General features: G+C 38.2%; 1 protein-coding gene across 1 annotated transcript in view; it reads left to right on the forward strand.

The window, feature by feature from the left end:
• Window positions 1-15,775, forward strand: part of O-fut1 (O-fucosyltransferase 1) — a 16,754-nt gene extending 979 nt beyond the window's left edge. Inside the window, exons 2-7 of the mRNA XM_076177878.1 lie at window positions 185-300; window positions 2,639-2,762; window positions 4,299-4,490; window positions 8,838-9,007; window positions 9,452-9,685; window positions 10,463-15,775. Of these exons, the coding sequence (XP_076033993.1) occupies window positions 185-300; window positions 2,639-2,762; window positions 4,299-4,490; window positions 8,838-9,007; window positions 9,452-9,685; window positions 10,463-10,666 (1,040 nt within the window). The 3' untranslated portion in view covers window positions 10,667-15,775. The remainder of the gene's footprint in view (window positions 1-184; window positions 301-2,638; window positions 2,763-4,298; window positions 4,491-8,837; window positions 9,008-9,451; window positions 9,686-10,462) is intronic.
• Window positions 15,776-18,593: the final 2,818 nt, after the last annotated feature.

The following is an 18,593-nucleotide window of genomic DNA, read 5'->3' on the forward strand; positions in this document are numbered from 1 at the left end:
CTTAGATGATATGGAAATATAGTACTGGTAGGTGAGTGCAATAAAAAAAAAATATTACATTAACAAAGGTTAAAAAGGAAGAACTATAAAGCCTTATTTCCATAGGGTAAGACTTCTTTCTTTTTCAGGTAGGCCAAGATTTAATGAGATTGCATTTTTTCTGAAACTTAATGTTTGGCTTCAGGTCGCTTTGGTAACCAGGCAGATCATTTCTTAGGGTCACTAGGATTTGCTAAAGGCCTGAACCGCACTTTGGTCCTACCACCATGGGTTGAATACAAGCCAGGAATTTCCAAATCTGTAAGTTTAACTTCATTATCTAGTTACATGCTCTTCATGTCTAGTTGTGCATGGAATAGTGTGGTACAGTTCTGTTTGTATATAGCAATGGCATCTTCCTCCTTGACCTTGTGAAGGGAGTTCCTGAATCCTAGCATGCCTTGACTCCGCATACAATTCTATGACCAACAGAAATTATATGCAAAATTTTGCTTTGAAAGAGTAGTCTCATTTATTTTGTTAATTTGTGGGATTTTGGAATGTGTTTATTATCATCAGTTTCTACATGTTCAGTGCTGTAGACTTCGTTCTCTTGCAGTAGACCTGTTGCCAGTAGGTTTGTAGATCTAGTCATAGCCAGAGTTGGTTCCATAGATCACTCAGAAAAGAGATTAGATTTTCTATGTCATGTGAATATTGGGCAGTGTAAAATGTCATGGATTGTTTCCTCTTTGTGTTTACTGCGCCTGAGGCATGTTCACTCTTTTTATATGTCGTCAGTATTTACTTAATTGTAATAGAGAGGAAAGGAGTTATACTTAATGAGATCCCATCCCTTTTTCTTCAACTATCATATTCGTGAATTTAGCTTTGGCTCTATTAGCTTTGAAGCTATTCTATGAGATAATGCATGTATATGGAGAGCTGTGGTTTTTTATATTATTTTTTATATATTTTTATTGTTATTATTATCATTGTTTATGTATATGTTTGGTCTTTCTCTTTTTCTTTTCTTTCACTGTCTTTTTGTTTTCTTCTTTCAGCTTTTTTCCATGATTTCATGACTTGTTACGGACCATGAGATCACTCCAGTCACTTTTACTTATTCCCATTAATGTCCAAAACATTACTACCTTTTACTCTTTCCTCATCCAATAATGGTGGGTCCAATACTTGTCATCTTTCTGTACATTCTGCAAGGTTGTGAATCAATTGGTCACTGCTCATTGTATTTTCTTTTATGTTCCTTCACCGGATGTGAAGACCACATTACCATTGCCTATTCTAGTGTAGGGGAGGTAGTCAGTGATTTTTTCACCATACATGTGGGGGAGAGCCACTTTTATATTTGTCAGTAATCAAAAACAAAAATGTTTCTCACACAATTTTAAAACATTCGTTGTTATCTGTGACCAGCATTCCCTGATCTTTCTCTTCTTTTGCTTTTTTAATTTATTTTTTCCTGTTGAGTTATTAATTGGTCTTTCTAAGCTTTTACATTTTTCCATTACTTTGCATTTTAGGCATTAAAGTTCATTTTCTACAATTTCCTCCACACATATATGTTGTCAAATTCTTGTAGCATTTTGCATTCTTCATTTTCAATTCTCACAATCATTGCATTATCCACAAACATGTTAGTGAAGTTTGGTGTGCTTTCAATTATATAATTTGTATATATATCAAGAACATTGTAGGTGCCAACATCAACCCCAAGTGGGACTAAGATGATCAGAGCTCTTCATCCTGACTTCTTATCCTTCAATATAGTTCTCATGTATTGGTGTATAAGGAAATCATTTATCCATTCAAGGATGTCATTTCTACTTCCTCCAGTGTCCAGTTTCCACAAAAGTGGTACTTTCTCAACTGCTTTCTCCAGATCATAGTATGCACAATCCACCCAACCCTCTCTCTTTTGCACTTGGGTGAAAGCTTAGCAGAAATAAAGTATTTGGTCAGTAGTAATGAGTGTTTCTATCCTTAAGGCTAGTGTTATAATAAAGAAGTGGAGTTTTAGAGTTAGTAAAGGAGAGATTTAAGCAGGGTAGAAGAACCGAGGAGATAGTCTTCCATTCATAAAAGAATGTTACATGACTTGTCAGTCCCTAAGAAAAACTTGGGAAATGTGAAATCTTTTATGTGTGGAGTGATGCTCATATGCACATCATGTGAAGACTTGACAAGCAATTTAGGGTTTTTGGTCAGTGGGCAATTTAATTAGACCATTGAGGATATCTTATAGGAGTTCTGAGAGGATGCATACATTCTGTTTGTCAGCCATAAGTCTAATTCATTGAGATATATTTGAGTTTGTTAGCCTGCTGCTTTGTAGTTGCTGTGTTGGTTTGTAATTTTTAGGCTGTTTATGTATGTGAACACTTTGGTGTTGATCTCAGGATTTAGGGTGGGATGTCATGTGTAGATAGGTCAAATAGTGTTGATGATAGTATTTTGCCCCCCTATTGTTCCTTGTGGGGGGGGGGGGACCTTGTTTTTGGTTCCCGATAGATGCTTGTTCTGAGATACCCTGCATTCTTTTTATTAACAAACTAACGCATGATTTCAAGTATTTGCCTACTAAAAGTATATGGTAGTTTAAACTGTTTTTATATGATACTTTCCTTCTTCATTATAGATTCAAGTTCCCTTTGACACCTACTTTAAGACTGAACCTCTTAATACTATTCATCGTGTGATGACCATGGAAGAGTTCATGAAGAAGTTGGCTCCAAAGATTTGGCCTCCCGAGAAGAGAGTAGGTAAGGTTAGGCTATGGCAGTGGAGAAATTACTTTCTCTGTTGTCATTAGCTTTTCTTTGTTGTTTCCACTTTCTTATTTTTTCTTTCAAATTTTTCTTCTCTCCTTAACAGTAATTTGTCTGATGGTTCACTTGTCACAAAAAGTTGTGTTTGTCTCACGTTTGATGGATTGTTCACTTTTGTTACTGAATTGCCGATACATGCATATACCAGGGGCTTTTTCCCCCTTACAAGGGAGGTAGCCAAAATCAAATGCATAAATCTGCTTCCTCCCATTTCATACTCCACTCCCATTCACCACCCCTCCCTCCCACTTTTCTTGGCTTCTCCTGGAGGATGGGTCATCCCTGCATCTTGCCCACTGCCCTGGTCCAGAAGAAATGTAGCAAGACACAGCACATCCACAGCAAGGCCACTTTATTTAATTGGTGACCCCCCTCTCTCTGTCCTCATACAGAAAAAGAGAAGTCAGGGAGAAATTTCTTTGGTCTGCATCAGAATATAATTCACATATAACCTTCCCCCCCATCCCCCCACTTACTCCCATGCATCACAGTATCATCCATACACAACCATTCTCTTTTCACCCCTATTTTCCCTCTTCTCCCATACTTTCTCAACAGACATCCCCCTCTTTCCCAGTGCCCCTTTTACCCTATCCATCCATCTCATCCGTGGTCGTCCCTTCATGTTCACTCCATCCACCTCCTTCCACACCTCTTTTACTAATCTTTCTTCACCCATTCTTTTCATGTGTCCAAACCATCCCAATACTCTTTCATTAACTTTATCTCCCAATTCCTGTTCCACCCCCACTCTCCTCCTCACCTTATTTCTCACTCAAACTAGCCTAGTAACCCCTACCATACTTCTCTGGCATTTATGTCTCAAACACATTTAAACTCTTCCTCATTTATGTTCCATGTTTTTGCCCCATACAATGCTGTAGGCACAATCACCCCCTTCATACAATCTCTTCTTAGCATCCATTCCTAAATGTCTATTTCTCATTACACTTTTTAATCCCCCAAGGCATTTACTTGCTTCTCTCAATCTACATTTTACCTCCACCTCCACTCCTCCCTTTCCCTTCACATTTGCCCCCAAGTATCTAAAGGTACCCACTTCCTCCAGCTTCTTTCCCTTAATACTCACTTCCAATTTGATGCCGTCCTCTCCCCTTGTCCATCTCAGTGCCTTACCCACATTTATATTCATCTTCCTTCTTTTGCACACCTTCCCTAATTCCGATGCACCATATAAAAAATATTTCAGATTATAACCATGGCCATCCCCATTCTCTGTCTCACCTCACCTAATATGTTTCTCAAGCTCTTCATCTCAAAAACATTAAGTATCTTTATCTTGTCCTCCCTTACATTGCAAGTTTGCTCCAAATAGCATTGTGGTTATAATCATTCTGTTGTACTGCCTGCTTCACCCACTCAATAATTCCATTTGTATGTGTATATTTTTGCATACCTTTTTTCAGAACATTACAGGAGATTATACTATTGCTCCTTTCTTACCATCAGCATTTTGTTACATGGCTCGTCACAATTCTGAGGGATGCAATGCTAAAGAGGGCAACCCATTCGGTCCATTCTGGGACACCTATGATGTCGACTTTGTTGGCTCACAGTTCTATAAGCCTCTGAATTATGATGTTCATCACCATGATATGGCTGTGAAGTGGAACCAAGAATTCCCACCTTCAGAGTGGCCAGGTGAGTCTCAGTCTGTTTTGTAATCTGTCTTAACCATTTTCTCTTAGTTATTGTTAATTTTTTACTTGTTGGAAGTTCCATAACTTTTAGAAGTATTTTTAATGTGCTGAAGCTATAGCTTACACACTGGGAGTCAAAAATAGTTGAAAATTTTGTGGATCAGTTTTGTGGAATAATTCAAAACATACTTTTTGAGACAATTCTTACTTTCATTCCAATTCAGGAAAGCTGTCCCTCCCCTACTCTAATCAACCTTATCTAAACTGGCTTAATATAGAAAAAAAGGATTCTAAAAAAGAAAAAGGCTCATAAGAGAATAGAGGATTCTGAATCCCCAAGCAATTACTATAGTTGTGTGATAACCCAGGTTATTAGAAAAAGATGATTATACAAATAAAGTGATACTTCAAAATTGAATTGCTGACAAATGTAAAGAAAAAAATTTGTAAGGAATACTATAGTTATCAATGCTGAAAATGCCCATAGGAATCATATTGTCCCACTAATATCAGCCACTGAACAAATTAACACTCAATTGAGTGTATATGTGACATCTAATAGTTAATTTAACTGTATTCATAGATCCTCTGTAGTAGGGGAGAAGAATATTGCCACAGTGTTCCCACTCAAGTCATAAAATGTGACAAAAAGAGGAAGGGGATAGGACTAGGCATCCTACTCTCTGTAGTCCCAAAGGGGACATTCCTAAGAAAAAAAAAGCTAAGGCATAAGAGGGTCTGGGAGGAGTTTTCCAACCAGAACCCTAAGGTTTGGGTCTTTTAATGTACATGGATGTGGTGCAGATGAGAGTAAAAGGGAAGAGATAGACATTGTGTTTGTGAGAAGAAAGATGGATGTGTTGGCATTGAGTGAAAGTAAGTTGAAAGGGAGGGGCGAGTTTGAGTTTGAGAGTGTAGTTGGGAGGGTGTCACAAGTGAAGAGAGGATGAGGGAGAGAAGGGGTGGCTTTACTTGTAAATGAAGAGATAGGTAAATGTGTGGTGGAGTAGAAGGTTTCTTCAAGATTAATGTGGATGAAGATGAAACTGGGAAGGGAGATGTGGGTTTTTGTAAGTGTATATGGGCTTGGTAGTGAGAAGAGTGTAGAGGAAAGGGAGGCTTTTTGGAAATATTTAAATGAGTGTATAGAGGGTTTATGGCGAAATCTCTGTGTAGTAGTAGTGGGAGATCTCTATGCTAGGGTAGGAGATGAACCAATAGACAGAGTGGTTGGGAAGTGTGGAGTTCCAGGAAAAAATCATAGTGGAGGGATGATAGTGGAGATGTGTCTAGAGAGTTGATGGTAGCAAATACAGTGTTTAGGAAGAAAGTCAAGCATCAGAACACATAGGAAAGGGTGATGGATGGAAGGGTGGTAGATAGGGCTTTAATGGACTATATAGTGGTAGAAGAGTAGAAAGAGTTTTGGATATACATGTTCTTAGGGGAGAAAGGGAATATCAGATAATTTTTTGGTGGAAGGTAAATTGAGAGTGGAGGATAAATGAAGAAAGAGAAAAAGGATAGGTGCTTAGAGTAAACTACTTAAATGAGAAAGAAAAGGAGTACAAGAAGAAGCTGAGAGAAGAGTGGGAGGGAGTGAAGGTTGGAATAGAACTAAGAGTGGAAGAGGAGTGGGAATGTTTCAAGGAGTGAGTCACAAGGTGTCCAAAGATGGTGTGTGGAACAAAGAGGAAAGGAGAAAGTAGAAGGAATGGTAGTGAGTGGTGGGGTGATGAAGCAAAGAAGGTTGTAGAAGAGAAGAAATGAGCATTTACAGATTGGTTACAAAATAGGATGAGAAAAGCATATGAGAGTTGCAAAGAAAAGAAAAGTAAAGCATAAGATAAAGGAGGCAAAGAGGAGAGCAGATGTGAAATGGGGAAGAGTATGACAGAAAAAATTGAAAGTAATACAAAGATGTTTTGGAAGGAAATTAAGGGAGGAAGAGGAGGCAAATCAAGTAGAGTTGAAAAGGTAAAAGGTGCAGATGGAGAGATGATAATGAAAGAGATGGCAGTAAGAGGAAGATGGACAGTATTTTAGGGAGTTGCTAAATATGAAGGAGGATAGGGAGAGAAAGGTAGATGCAGTGGGAAGCACTAAGAAAATGACCTTGATGAATGAGGAAAATGGAGGAGAAATAAGGAAAAATGAGGTGAAAAGAGTTATTTAAATGGTGAGAGCAGGTAAGGCACTTAGGTTGGATGGATGTCATACGGAGTCTAAAAAAGGAGTTACGGTGATAGTGGACTGGCGGGTGAAGGTGTTTAATGTTTGTCTGAAAGAGGGTAGAGTGCCAGAGGACTGTAGGAATGCCTGTATAGTTCCATTTTACTAGGGAAAAGGGTACAAGTGTGAGTGTATTTGAGAGGGATCAGTTTAAGTGTAGTTGGGAAGGCTTATGGGAGTGTTTTGATTGAGGGGATTAGGAGAGGAACAGTGTGAGTTAAGGACTGTTAGGGGTTGTGTAGATCAGATTTTTGAGGTAAGGCAGATATGTGAGAAAGTTTTAGGAAAAGGTAAGGATGTCTTTTTTGGACTTTATGGATCTGGAAAAGGCTTATGACAGGATAGACAGGAAGGCATTGTGGGAGGTATTGCAGATATATGGGATAGTAGAAAGCTGTTAAGAGTAGTCATGAGTTTTTATGAGAATTAGAAATGAAGAGATTGAATGGTTTGAGGTAAAGTTGGGACTTCATCAGGGATGTGTTATATCATCTTAGCTGTTCAATGTGTACATGGATGGGGTGGTGCAAGAGGTAAACACAAGGGTAATGGGCCAGGGATTGGAGATGGTTAAAGAAAAGGGAGAAAGGTGGGAGATAAGCCATTTGTTGGTTGTTGACAACACTGCACTTTTAGCAGGATCAGAGGAGGGATTAAGGAAGTTAGTGACAGATTTTGGGAAGGTGTGCAAAAGAAGGAAATTGAATATAAATGTGGGTAAATGTAAGGTGATGAGATGTACAAGGGGAGAATATGGCAGCAAATTGGAAGTGAGTAGTAAGGTAGAGAGACTGGAGGAACCGGAAAGCTTTAGATATCTGGGTGCAAAAGTGGCAAGAAAAGGAGTAGAGGTGGAGGTAGAATGTAGATTGAGAGAAACAAGTAAATGCCTTGGGGGATTAAAAAGTATAATGAGAAATAGAGATTTGGGAATGGATGCTAAGAGGATAATGTTATGAAGAAGTGATTGTGCCTTCATCACTGTATGGGGCAGAAACATGGAACATAAGAGAGGAAAAGTTCATATGTATGAAATGCCTGAGAACTATGGTAGGGGTTACTAGGCTGGATAGGGTGTGAAATGATCAGGTGAGGATGAGAGTGGGGGTGGAAAAGAAGTTGGGAGATAAGTTGATGAAATAGTATTGGAATGGTTTGGACACATGGAAAGAATGAGTGAAGAAAGATTAATAAAAAAGGTGTGGAAGACAGGTGGAAGGAGTGAACATGAGGGGGCAACCTAGGATGAGATGGATGGGGTAAAAAGGGCATTGGGAAAGAGGGGAATGTCTGTTGAGAAAGGATTGAAGAAGACAGAAGATAGGGGTGAGTGGAGAATGGTTGTGTGTGGATGATGCTGTGATGCTTGAAAGGAAGTGGGTGGGAGATGGAGGGAAGAGATAGGGAGAATGTATGAATGATGTTCTGACACAGCCTGAAGGAATTTCTCCCCATCATCTCTTTTTCTGCTTGAGAGGATGGAAAGAGGGGGTTGCCAATTAAATGAAGTGGCCTTGCTGTGCATGTGCTGTGTCTTGCTACATTGCTTCTGACCCAGGGCAGTGGGTGAGATGCAGGGATGACCCATCATCCAGGAGGAGCCTAGAAAAGAGGGAGGGAAGGGTGGTGGATGGGAGTGGAGTATGTGGGAATGAAATGGGTAGGACTGGATTTATGACTTTGACTTTGGCTACCTCTCTGGTAAGGGGGAAAAAGATTTTGGTATATGTACGTATGTATATATAAATCCCCACAAAGAGCAAATGTTCTCTTATAAGGTCTTATGTGATCTCACATTCTTGTAAACTTTTCCCATGTGTAACCCTACTGAAAATGTTCATTATGTGATCATTTATTATACAATCAGTATTACAGGAATGCAATGAAATTGTTGTATAATGAGGTTGCCATTATTGTGAGTCAACATACTCATAAAGCATCCAACTGTCACCCCAAACAAAACTTTCACTATCTTAGGTCACACAAGGATGAATACAGTTTTTTTCTTAAGAAACTGACAACAATTTTGGGAAGAAAGTATTTTAGTAAAGAAGGTGACCGGTATTTAGAGTGTTTTCATAGAGAGTATCATTACATATATTTCTTTTTTCTGCAGTTCTTGCTTTTGTGGGAGCACCAGCAAGTTTTCCAGTCCAGAAGGAGAATATTTACTTACACAAGTACCTACAGTGGAGCCATAGCATTGAAGAACAAACTTGGTCCTTCATAAAGACTCTACCTAAAGGTCCATTCATTGGTGTGCATCTTCGCAATGGCATAGATTGGGTATGTAGTGTTGTCAGTTCATTTTATTGGTTGGTTTTATGGATTATGGAAAATGTTTTTCAGTAATCTTGTTACATTGTTCAGTCAATAATTTGATGATTTTAGGCCTTGTGTCAAATGACAGTTCACTGTGGTTGCTGGAAAGAGCCTGTGAACATGTTTTTCAGTAGACTTATCACATTGTTCAGTCAATGATTTGATGATTTCAGGCCTTGTATCAAATGACAGTTCACTGTGGTTGCAAGAAAGAGCCTGTGAACATGTTTTTCAGTAAACTTATTACATTGTTCAGTCAATAATTTGATGATTTTAGGCCTTGTATCAAATGACAGTTCACAGTGGTTGCAAGAAAGAGCCTGTGAACATGTTTTTCAGTAAACTTATTACATTGTTCATTTGATGATTTTAGGCCTTGTATCAAATGACAGTTCTCTGTGGTTGCAGGAAAGAGCCTGTGAACACGTGGAGCATAGCCCCAACTTGTTTGCAGCTCCGCAGTGCCTTGGCTATCGCAATGAACATGGTGTTTCAACAAAGGATCTCTGCCTACCCCCAGAAAATCTGATCATTAAGCAACTTAAAAGGGTCATCAAAAATATTGGGGCAAAGAGTATCTTTGTGGCATCGGACAGTGATCACATGATTGACAAACTGAATGAAGCTCTGAAAAGGATGAAGGTAAGTAATATAAATTTTATTATGTACTCATTAATTTTCATGCTTTAATTTTATGTATTAACTTTAGAGAGATTAGTTTGTTGAGTGTAGCTGGCAGTGCATATTGGGAGAGAAGATGGACATTCTACTGGGCCACATTTTTTCATCACCTATTTACAACCAGTCTCCACTCATTACTAAGATTGCATCCTCTCCTGTTGACTAATACATATATCTTTCACATCCAGGGCGCCTTTACCTCATTCAACCATTTGGTTCTTCCTCTCAAGTTTGCTATATCCACATGTGCTTATCACACTTTTTTGCTAGTCTTTCCTCACCCATTCTTTCCAAATGCCCAAACCACCTTGGGACTCACTGGTTTACCCTGTCTGACACCTCTTTCCATCCCTGTTCTCTGTCTTACCTCCACATTTGTCACTGTCCATCTCCTCATCACACCTACCTACTTCTTAGACCAGCATTTCTCAACCCAGGCTCTGCAAAAGGTTATTGTAATAATGTAATATAGACATCATCCTATCTAATCTATTATTATGATGAAAGTAAGATGAGAAATACTTAGCATATGTTTTTTTTCGCAGGGGTTCCTTGAGACGGGCAATTTATCTTAAAGGTTACGCAAGGGTATAAGATTGAGAAACGCTGTCTTAAACACTTCATCTCAAAGATTATCCATTCTTCCTAGCTTCATCCTCTGTTAGCATACTAGCGTAAACTAATATTGTATGTAGTAAGTGGGCAGTCCAGATTAATCCAGTATTCCTTATCTTACAGGTAACAGCTCATATGTTGAAGCCTTCAAACCCACATGTAGACTTAGCAATTCTTGGACGCTCCAACCACTTCATTGCCAATTGTGTGTCTTCATTCTCAGCCTTTGCCAAGAGGGAAAGGGATGCCATTGGATTTCCTTCATCCTTTTGGGCTTTTCCACCTGAAAAAGACAAAAAGAAAAGACCTGTACATGATGAATTTTAAGATAGTAGTATTTTAGCTCATTTCCCCCTCATGTATATTTTCATGGTCATAATCACTTGGTGGAAACTCGTTGTAAAGTGTTCATTTATTTATGAAGGCAGATTTTTTTTTTTTTCTCTCTCTGCACGCGTAACAGAAAGTTATCGTATTTTCTGCACGTAACTGAAAGTTACCATATTTCCAGTGGCAGACTTAATTCTTTTGGTGCAACATAGCAATATGTAATAGTTCATATAGAGATAGTGAAGAGATGCATCCACCATTGGAAACTTTAATACCCAACTCCAATAGAAAACAAAGTTAGCATATAGTTCAAGAGTCTGAATCACAATAGAGTGTTAACTATAGTTGAATACAAGCTTTAGGTGCCTAATGTTTATCTTAGTAGCCCTGCAAGTTAGTGAAATTATTATTGCATAGTTTAGAAAAAAAAAGAATTATGATTATACACATAATAATAAAAGTAGAAGCGCATCAGTATTAAAGACTTTACAATCATCTACTTGACAGTAATAGTAGTACTACATAGATATAAACATTACAAATATTCACTCGATAAAATAGTACTGAAGATATTCATTGATAGTCGAAATAGTGCTGCTTAGATATAAACTTTATGGATATTCAATTAATAGTAAAAGTAGGACTCCATCGATAGAAATGTTACAGATATTCACTTGACAGTAAAAGTAGTGTTGCTTAGAGATAACCATTACAAATATTCAATTGATAGTAAAAGTAGTACTGTAGAAGTATTGCAAATTTTACAATCATTCACTCGATAATAAAAGTAGTACATCTTTGGTATAAACTTTACAGTTATGCAATTGATATGTCATGTATCATACTCATTCTCATGTAGATTAAGGCAGTGTTTTTCAAACTGGGAAATGTGATCTGGATGTGTGTGTGGGTGTGGGGGAGTTGAATGAGCTTTATCTGAGAAAGATTTGCACAGCAGAAAAGTGAGAGGAATATTTCAGCGTAGAATTAAAATCCAAAAAGCCTTATGAATTGAAGAACAATCAGTTTTGAAATGATAGATAGTCCTGTATTCTAAATTGTCATTGTTGTGTAGTATTAGGTGTCATTGTGTTCGAAGAATAAGCAATGGGGTCATGACAGAATTGTAGTATATCCTTGATTTAATGCACAAACTCAGTTTGGGAATTTAAAGAGACAAGAAATGCAATTATTACTTCAAGTTTCACTGACTTCAACCCCAAAGTCCCAGTGTCTGGTTCTTCAGGCTATCCCTTAGTTTTCTTGGGGAAGAAACATTGGACTGTTGTCTGTCTTGTATTAATACGAGACTGTTTCACTGGCTTATAGTAGTACAGTAAACTTCCACTTATCCGAACTCCAAGGGGGATTAGAAATGTCCGATTAACCGAAGTGTTCGGTTAATCCGACTTTGTATGTTTCATTCCTGTAGAGTTTTATGCGGTAATGTCAGCTACAATATTCGTACCAGTAAACTTAACATACACATGGAAATGCTTATAATAGTTCATAAACATATTCTATAGAGTATAAACAGCCGATCAGGTTTAAACATGGAGTGTGCTGCCACCGTGTGAGCACTTAATGAAGCTTGTGGGGGTGGCGGAAGAGGTGGCGGGGTGTTTGAATGTTCAGTTGAGATCCAAATACGTTCAGTTGAAGCGATGGCTACTGTATTGAGAAAATGTTCGGTTAATGCAATTATTTGGTTAAAACGCGTTCGGATAAGCGCGAATTTACTGTAGTAGGAGAGCAGTATTCACCAGTCATCAACTCTTCATGATACAGTATCCACCAATTAAGAAAACAAAAACAGTATACAAAAAAACATAAGGAATAGCTTTACATTCAGATGTATTGATTTATAGAACAACATGGAAGAAGAAATAGTACAGTCAGACAGTAGAAGTGATTATATTACAGACAGGACATTACAAACATACCAGTTCCAATACTCGTATTATAGAGTTTGGCCTAAATTGTATGCCCAATCACATGATATAATGTAGTAGTATCCTGCAAATGAATCTCATTTTGATAAGTACACCAGTGTACTTTTAGCAAGAATACTTTTGCGTCACCCTGAATATAACTATTTCCATGTATGTTAATTTTGAAAAGACATTATAAAAATGTGTGAAAGGTACTATTGCATTAATAAGGCAAAGGTTGCAATAAATACAAACTTCCTACCTTACAGTATAATAGTATTTTTCACAGTAATATGAGACATTTTGTTTTGCATTATAAGCATATAGAGTTGTAGACTACCTTACGTGGGTCATACATTGAATAAGAATGATTAAGAAAATTTTAGACCTGGGACAATATCTTGCTTCCTATATACAGTTTGATGATATAGCATGAAGAATATTGGAAATCGGAACAAAGAGTCACATAACTGATTTGCACCACTACTGTTTGCAGTCATGACACTTTCGTTGTTTCGTTGTTCTTTGGTATGGTTATTTGTCATGCCGTCTATTGAGTATTGACATTATTGTCACTTTTTCACTAAGTAGGTCTTACAGAAACAGACTGAATCTAATGAGGGAATACAATACATACATACATACATATACCAAGGGAGGTAGTCAAAGTCAAAAGGCATAATTCCACTACCACCCATTTCATTTCCACCCACTCCACTCTCATTTACCACCCCTCTCTCCCTTCCTCTTTTCTTGGCTCCTCCTGGATGATGGGTCATCCCCGTATCGCACCCATTGCCCCAGGTCAGAACCAATGCATCAAGACACAGTACTATATCTAACAAAATAGATTGATGAACTCTAGAGCAGGATAGACTATATTTCTCGTATAAATATGAATTCATAATAACTCATAATTTGAAGCAGCCATTACTGCCATTATGTGAAGTTGCACAGACCAAAACATTGAGTTTTGAATGACAGCTGCCACAAGCAAGACAAGACAATACTACAGTAAATTCTCAGTTTTCTCCAGTTATTCAACCATAGCTGTTTTGAGTGACACATTTGATATTGCATATAGTTATATATAATATTGAGTGTGATATTAAAAAGTACATTAATACCTTCTATGATAACCCATCAATTCAATGCTGTTATGTTAGCATTGGACAAATTAGTATAAATGTATAACAGTACGCTACACATCAGTACTTATTGTTGTAAGATATTGCATAATAAATGTAAATGAATTTAAATATTGAAACAAAAAAAAAACAGGCTCCATAATAACACTTATTTTTAGGATCAACTATTGTCTTCAGTTATGGAGTATTAATGGCATGACTTCTAGAAATGGTTTATTGATTGTAGGAATCTATATTGATTTTCATTTATAAATTGGTGATATATTTTAAGAATACTGTATGCTCATAACAAAATGTTAGCATAACATACTTCTTGGAGATATGTAGAATATACATATATTTACCTCAGTCTGTAGATATTGCTTTGTGATAGTTTTTCATATGTAGTTAATCATGCCAATAATTTAGTTTTGGATTGTGGACATACAGATGATTGAGAGTTTACTGTAGTTTTTTGTATACTATATGTAACTTAATAGCTGTCACCAATATAGCCATGAACTACTACAGATCAAAACAATTGGCAATTGGCATCTGCTAAAGGGAAGACAAACTACACTCTTTCCATGTACTCTTTCTTTATATACAAACAAATTAACTAGTCTTTGTGCACAAAATAAGATATGAAACTACTAACGGTTAAATGTAAATTAAAGTGAAGATCTCCATTACTTCTAAGACAACTGCCTTTGATCCTGTCCATACCTCCAAATAGTGCAACTTCATTGTATAATATACAGGGTACTTTTTTAAGTATAATAACTAAATATTATACAAGGAAATATATGTTGATATGTACGTACATATACCAAAGGCTGGTATGTAAAGATAAAAAAAAGTAGGGAAATGCAAAATGTACCATAGAATTGGAAGAGGATGAAGATTTGTGTATTATGGAAGGTGACAATGATGTGTGCATTAGATCTTTTATAGGGAAGTGAATTAAAACAAGGATATACTGTATTGCATAATATAGGTTGGGAGGGTCAGCAGTTAAAAGTTTGAAAACCACTGTATTTAGAGAATCCCTCATCAATGAGACTAATTTCTTGTTGAGTTTTTGGGCGGTCGCTCTATGCTAGCTACATCTTCTTGCTCTGTGGCAGGTTCATGTAAGGTGCTACTTTTATGGTGCAGTTCCTTCCTGTTTTGACAGGGCTCGGAAGATCCATATAGGTTCTACCATTCTGCACTTGTCTCTACAACTTTTCAACTACTGAAGTGGGAACTTGCTCTTCTTTTCGAGTCAGACATCTGACTTTCCATTCCCATGTTATCCAAGTGCATACTTGACACATGATCAAAGTGTATAATATATCAGTCTTTCTGTTTAGTCAATGTTAGGAGTACGAAGAGAATGATCATTCCGTGGGCTAGCCCATTGTCTAGTGAAAGTTGGCATTATTTGGATTACGTAACCCAAGTCCCTTCGGTCTGTGTGGTATCCCGTAACTGAATGAAATCCTACGGTAAAAGACAAAAGAAGTCACCAGGCGAAAGGGACTAAGGCGTCATGCTCGTGTAAAGTACAAAGGGATTGGAGCTTAACATTTTCTTGTGCTGGCTCGGAATTGCAAGGCCAGGTTTTCTTTTAAGAAGTTATTTAAATAAAATGTATTGGTGAAAAAGTTTTCCATCCTCTGAAACACATTTTATATTTTTGTGATCAGTTACGAATGGAGGAAATGGGATTATTATATGTATATATATAAGTAGTATTCATAAGCCTCTTTGAAACACTTCTCAGATTACCCTGTTATTGAAATTGTATTCTTACTGTAGTTTATGCATTTTAGCTATACAACAGGTTTAAGATTTTTTTTTTTTTTTTTAGAGAAAAAGAGGTCCATGTTTTCATTAGTCTTTCATGATGTATGAAAGAAATTATTGCATCTTGCAGTCAATCTTCCAACTTGTTCACACACAGTGGAGTGTACAAGAAAGTATAAGATGAATATATTGTTACAAATCCACTTTTAGCTTTATTTTCTGACCAATTCTTTTCTAAAATAAATTGATTGAAGACTTGCTTTGTTTTTATTAAGACTGCCTTGTAACTGCAACATGACTGAATCATTTAACAAACTGTAGTCGCCCCAGAGAAGCTGGAAATGGGTGTTTTGAAGATTTACAGTTGCCAAAGGTGAATAGTGAACTTAGATTCTTTGTGGGAAACTGGAATAATTTTTTGTCAGCCATTGCCATAGAATTGTACAATCTTGGCTGCAGTATTGTATTTTGACAAGGATCGTGTTAGTGTTAGATTATATATATCCAAGTACTACTTCAGGATTTGAATGAGAATGATAGAATATATTCAGGATTTGGTCTTTGGCCTTGTACTGCACTTTCTATCTACTGTATATACCAAAGACATCTTCCACCTTATAAGGGAACTAGCCAAGTCAAGTAATGCACCCCCTCCCACCCTCTTAATTTAGCTTCTCATGACTAAAGGGTCATCCCTGCCCACTGCCCAGGTCAGAAGCAGTGCAGCAAGGCACAGCACATCCATAATAGGTCCACTTCACTTATAGTGACCCCCTCTCCTCTTCCTCTCGTGTAGAAAATAGAGGAGACTAGGAGAAAATCCCTTCGGGTTTCATCAAAATAGCATCCTTACACAACCATCCATCACTCACCCTTATCTTTTCCCTGTTCATCATATTGCCTCTTGCTCAAAGTCCCTTTCACCCAATTCATCCATTTCATCCTTAGATATCATCTAAAGTTCACTCCATCCACCTCTGCCTTCCATGCCTCTTTTGCTTATCTTTCTTCGTTCATTTGTTCCTTGTGTCCAAAACCAGTCATGGCTGAATCTAAAGGCACACCCAAATCATATACTTGTTACTGTTCTGCATTTAGTTTCTTGTTTGACTTCAATGTGAGGTCCTTAATATATCAAATGTGAAAGCATGTTTTTTAGGGAAGATTCTATTTAACATCATAAACTCCCTTCTATCAGGAGGCTAGGACAATACCCCTTACAGAAGACTTTGTAGTGTGGAATTTAGTGAATCATGCCCTTGGTTCAACTTGCTGGTGGCAGGGTTGGAACCACCATCACCTTGTCCTCCGTTACAAGTAGCAATGCCCTAACCTGCTCATGTGGAGAGCACCATAGGTACTTTCTAGATTCATGATGATTAAATGTTGCCTAAGAGTCCATTAACCACTTCAGTATGACTCAAATTCTCACACACCACATCGGCTGCCATATGTAATATGCATCACACTACTCGCATTATAAAACAAAGTCACTGCTGTAGTACTCGTTCTCTTTTACTCTGAGTAATAATACATACATATACCAAGGGCTTTTCCCTTTACAAGGGAGGTAGCCAAAAAACAGGCATAAAATCAACTCCCACCCATTCCATCACCAACATACTCCACTCCCCTCCACCCTCTTATCTTGGCACCTCCTGGATGATGGGTCATCCCTACATCTCACCCACTGCCCTGGGTCAGAAGCAGTGTCACAAGACAGCACATCCACAGCAAGGCCATTTCATTAAATCAGCAACCCCCCCTCTCCATCCCCTCATGTAGAAAAGAAGACGGGGAGAAATCACTATGGGTTGTGTTAATTTCACATATACTTCCTCACCCCCCACTCTAATCCTAACACAAGCTGTACTAGTCTCGTAAAAACTATCGACTGCTTTTCTCCTATCCCATATATCTGCAATACCTTCCACAGTGCCTTCCTGTCTACCCTGTCATAAGCCTTTTCCAGATCCATAAAAGCCCAGAAAATATCCTTACCTTTTCCTAAAGCTTTCTCATATATGCCTTTGCTTTTTCGTTTAGGAATGTCCCCTGTGGGGCTACAAGGAGAAGGATGCCTAGTCCCACTCCCTGTCCCTTTCTTCTCGTCTCTTACGATCCAAGTGGAAATACTTGGTGGCAGTATTCTTTTCCCCCACAGCAGAAAATAAATACTCAGAGAATTGGTACAGGATAGCAGCAAGGGATTGGGGGACAGCATAACGGAGGGACAGTCGTAGTATAAAAGTGTCATCATTTCTCTATGAAGAGTTTTCCTCTATCATAGACAAAATAATGTGTGGCTCTGGTCTGTAGAGGCGCCCCATATAGACCCTAAAGTATCAACTGCAACTGCATGTTGTGATGCATGAGGTGGAATGGGCAGGGGGGTGAGGTAGTATGTGTGAGCAAAATTTGACGCAGCCTGAAGGGATTTCTCCCCGTCTTCTCCTGTTATGCATGGGGGGACGGAGAGGGGGGGGTCGCCGATTTAATGAAGCGGCCTTGCTGTGGATGTGCTGTCTTGTGACACTGCTTCTGACCCAGGGCAGTGGACAAGGTGCAGGGATGACCCATCATCCAGGAGGTGCTAAGATAAGAGGGATGTGGAGTGTATTCAGGGGTGGAATGGGTGGGAGTGATTTTATGCCTTTTCCTTTTTGGCTACCTCCCTAGTAAGGGGAAAAAGCCTTGGTATATGTATGTATGTTTCTCATATATCTGTCTTACCACAAAAATCTGATCTACACAACCTCTACCCATCCTAAATCCACACTGTTCCTCACCAATTACTCCCTCTGTTCCTCTTCTAATCCTCTTAATCAAGACCTTCCCAACTACACTTTAACTGATCCCTCTGAAACTACTACACTCACACTTGTCCCCTTTTCCCTTGTAAAGTGGAACTATACAGGCACTCCTCCAGTCCTCTACCCTCTCTTAAACAAACATCAAATAACCTCACCAGCCAGTCCACCATCACTGTACCTCCTTTTTTTTATTCTGCATGACATCCATCCAACCCAAGTGCCTTACCTCCTCTCATCTTAACAACTGCCTTCACTTCATCTT

The sequence above is a fragment of the Oratosquilla oratoria genome, chromosome 41 (genome assembly GCF_046742065.1).
Source record: "Oratosquilla oratoria isolate Oo_2021 chromosome 41, ASM4674206v1, whole genome shotgun sequence".
NCBI lineage: Eukaryota > Metazoa > Arthropoda > Malacostraca > Stomatopoda > Squillidae > Oratosquilla > Oratosquilla oratoria.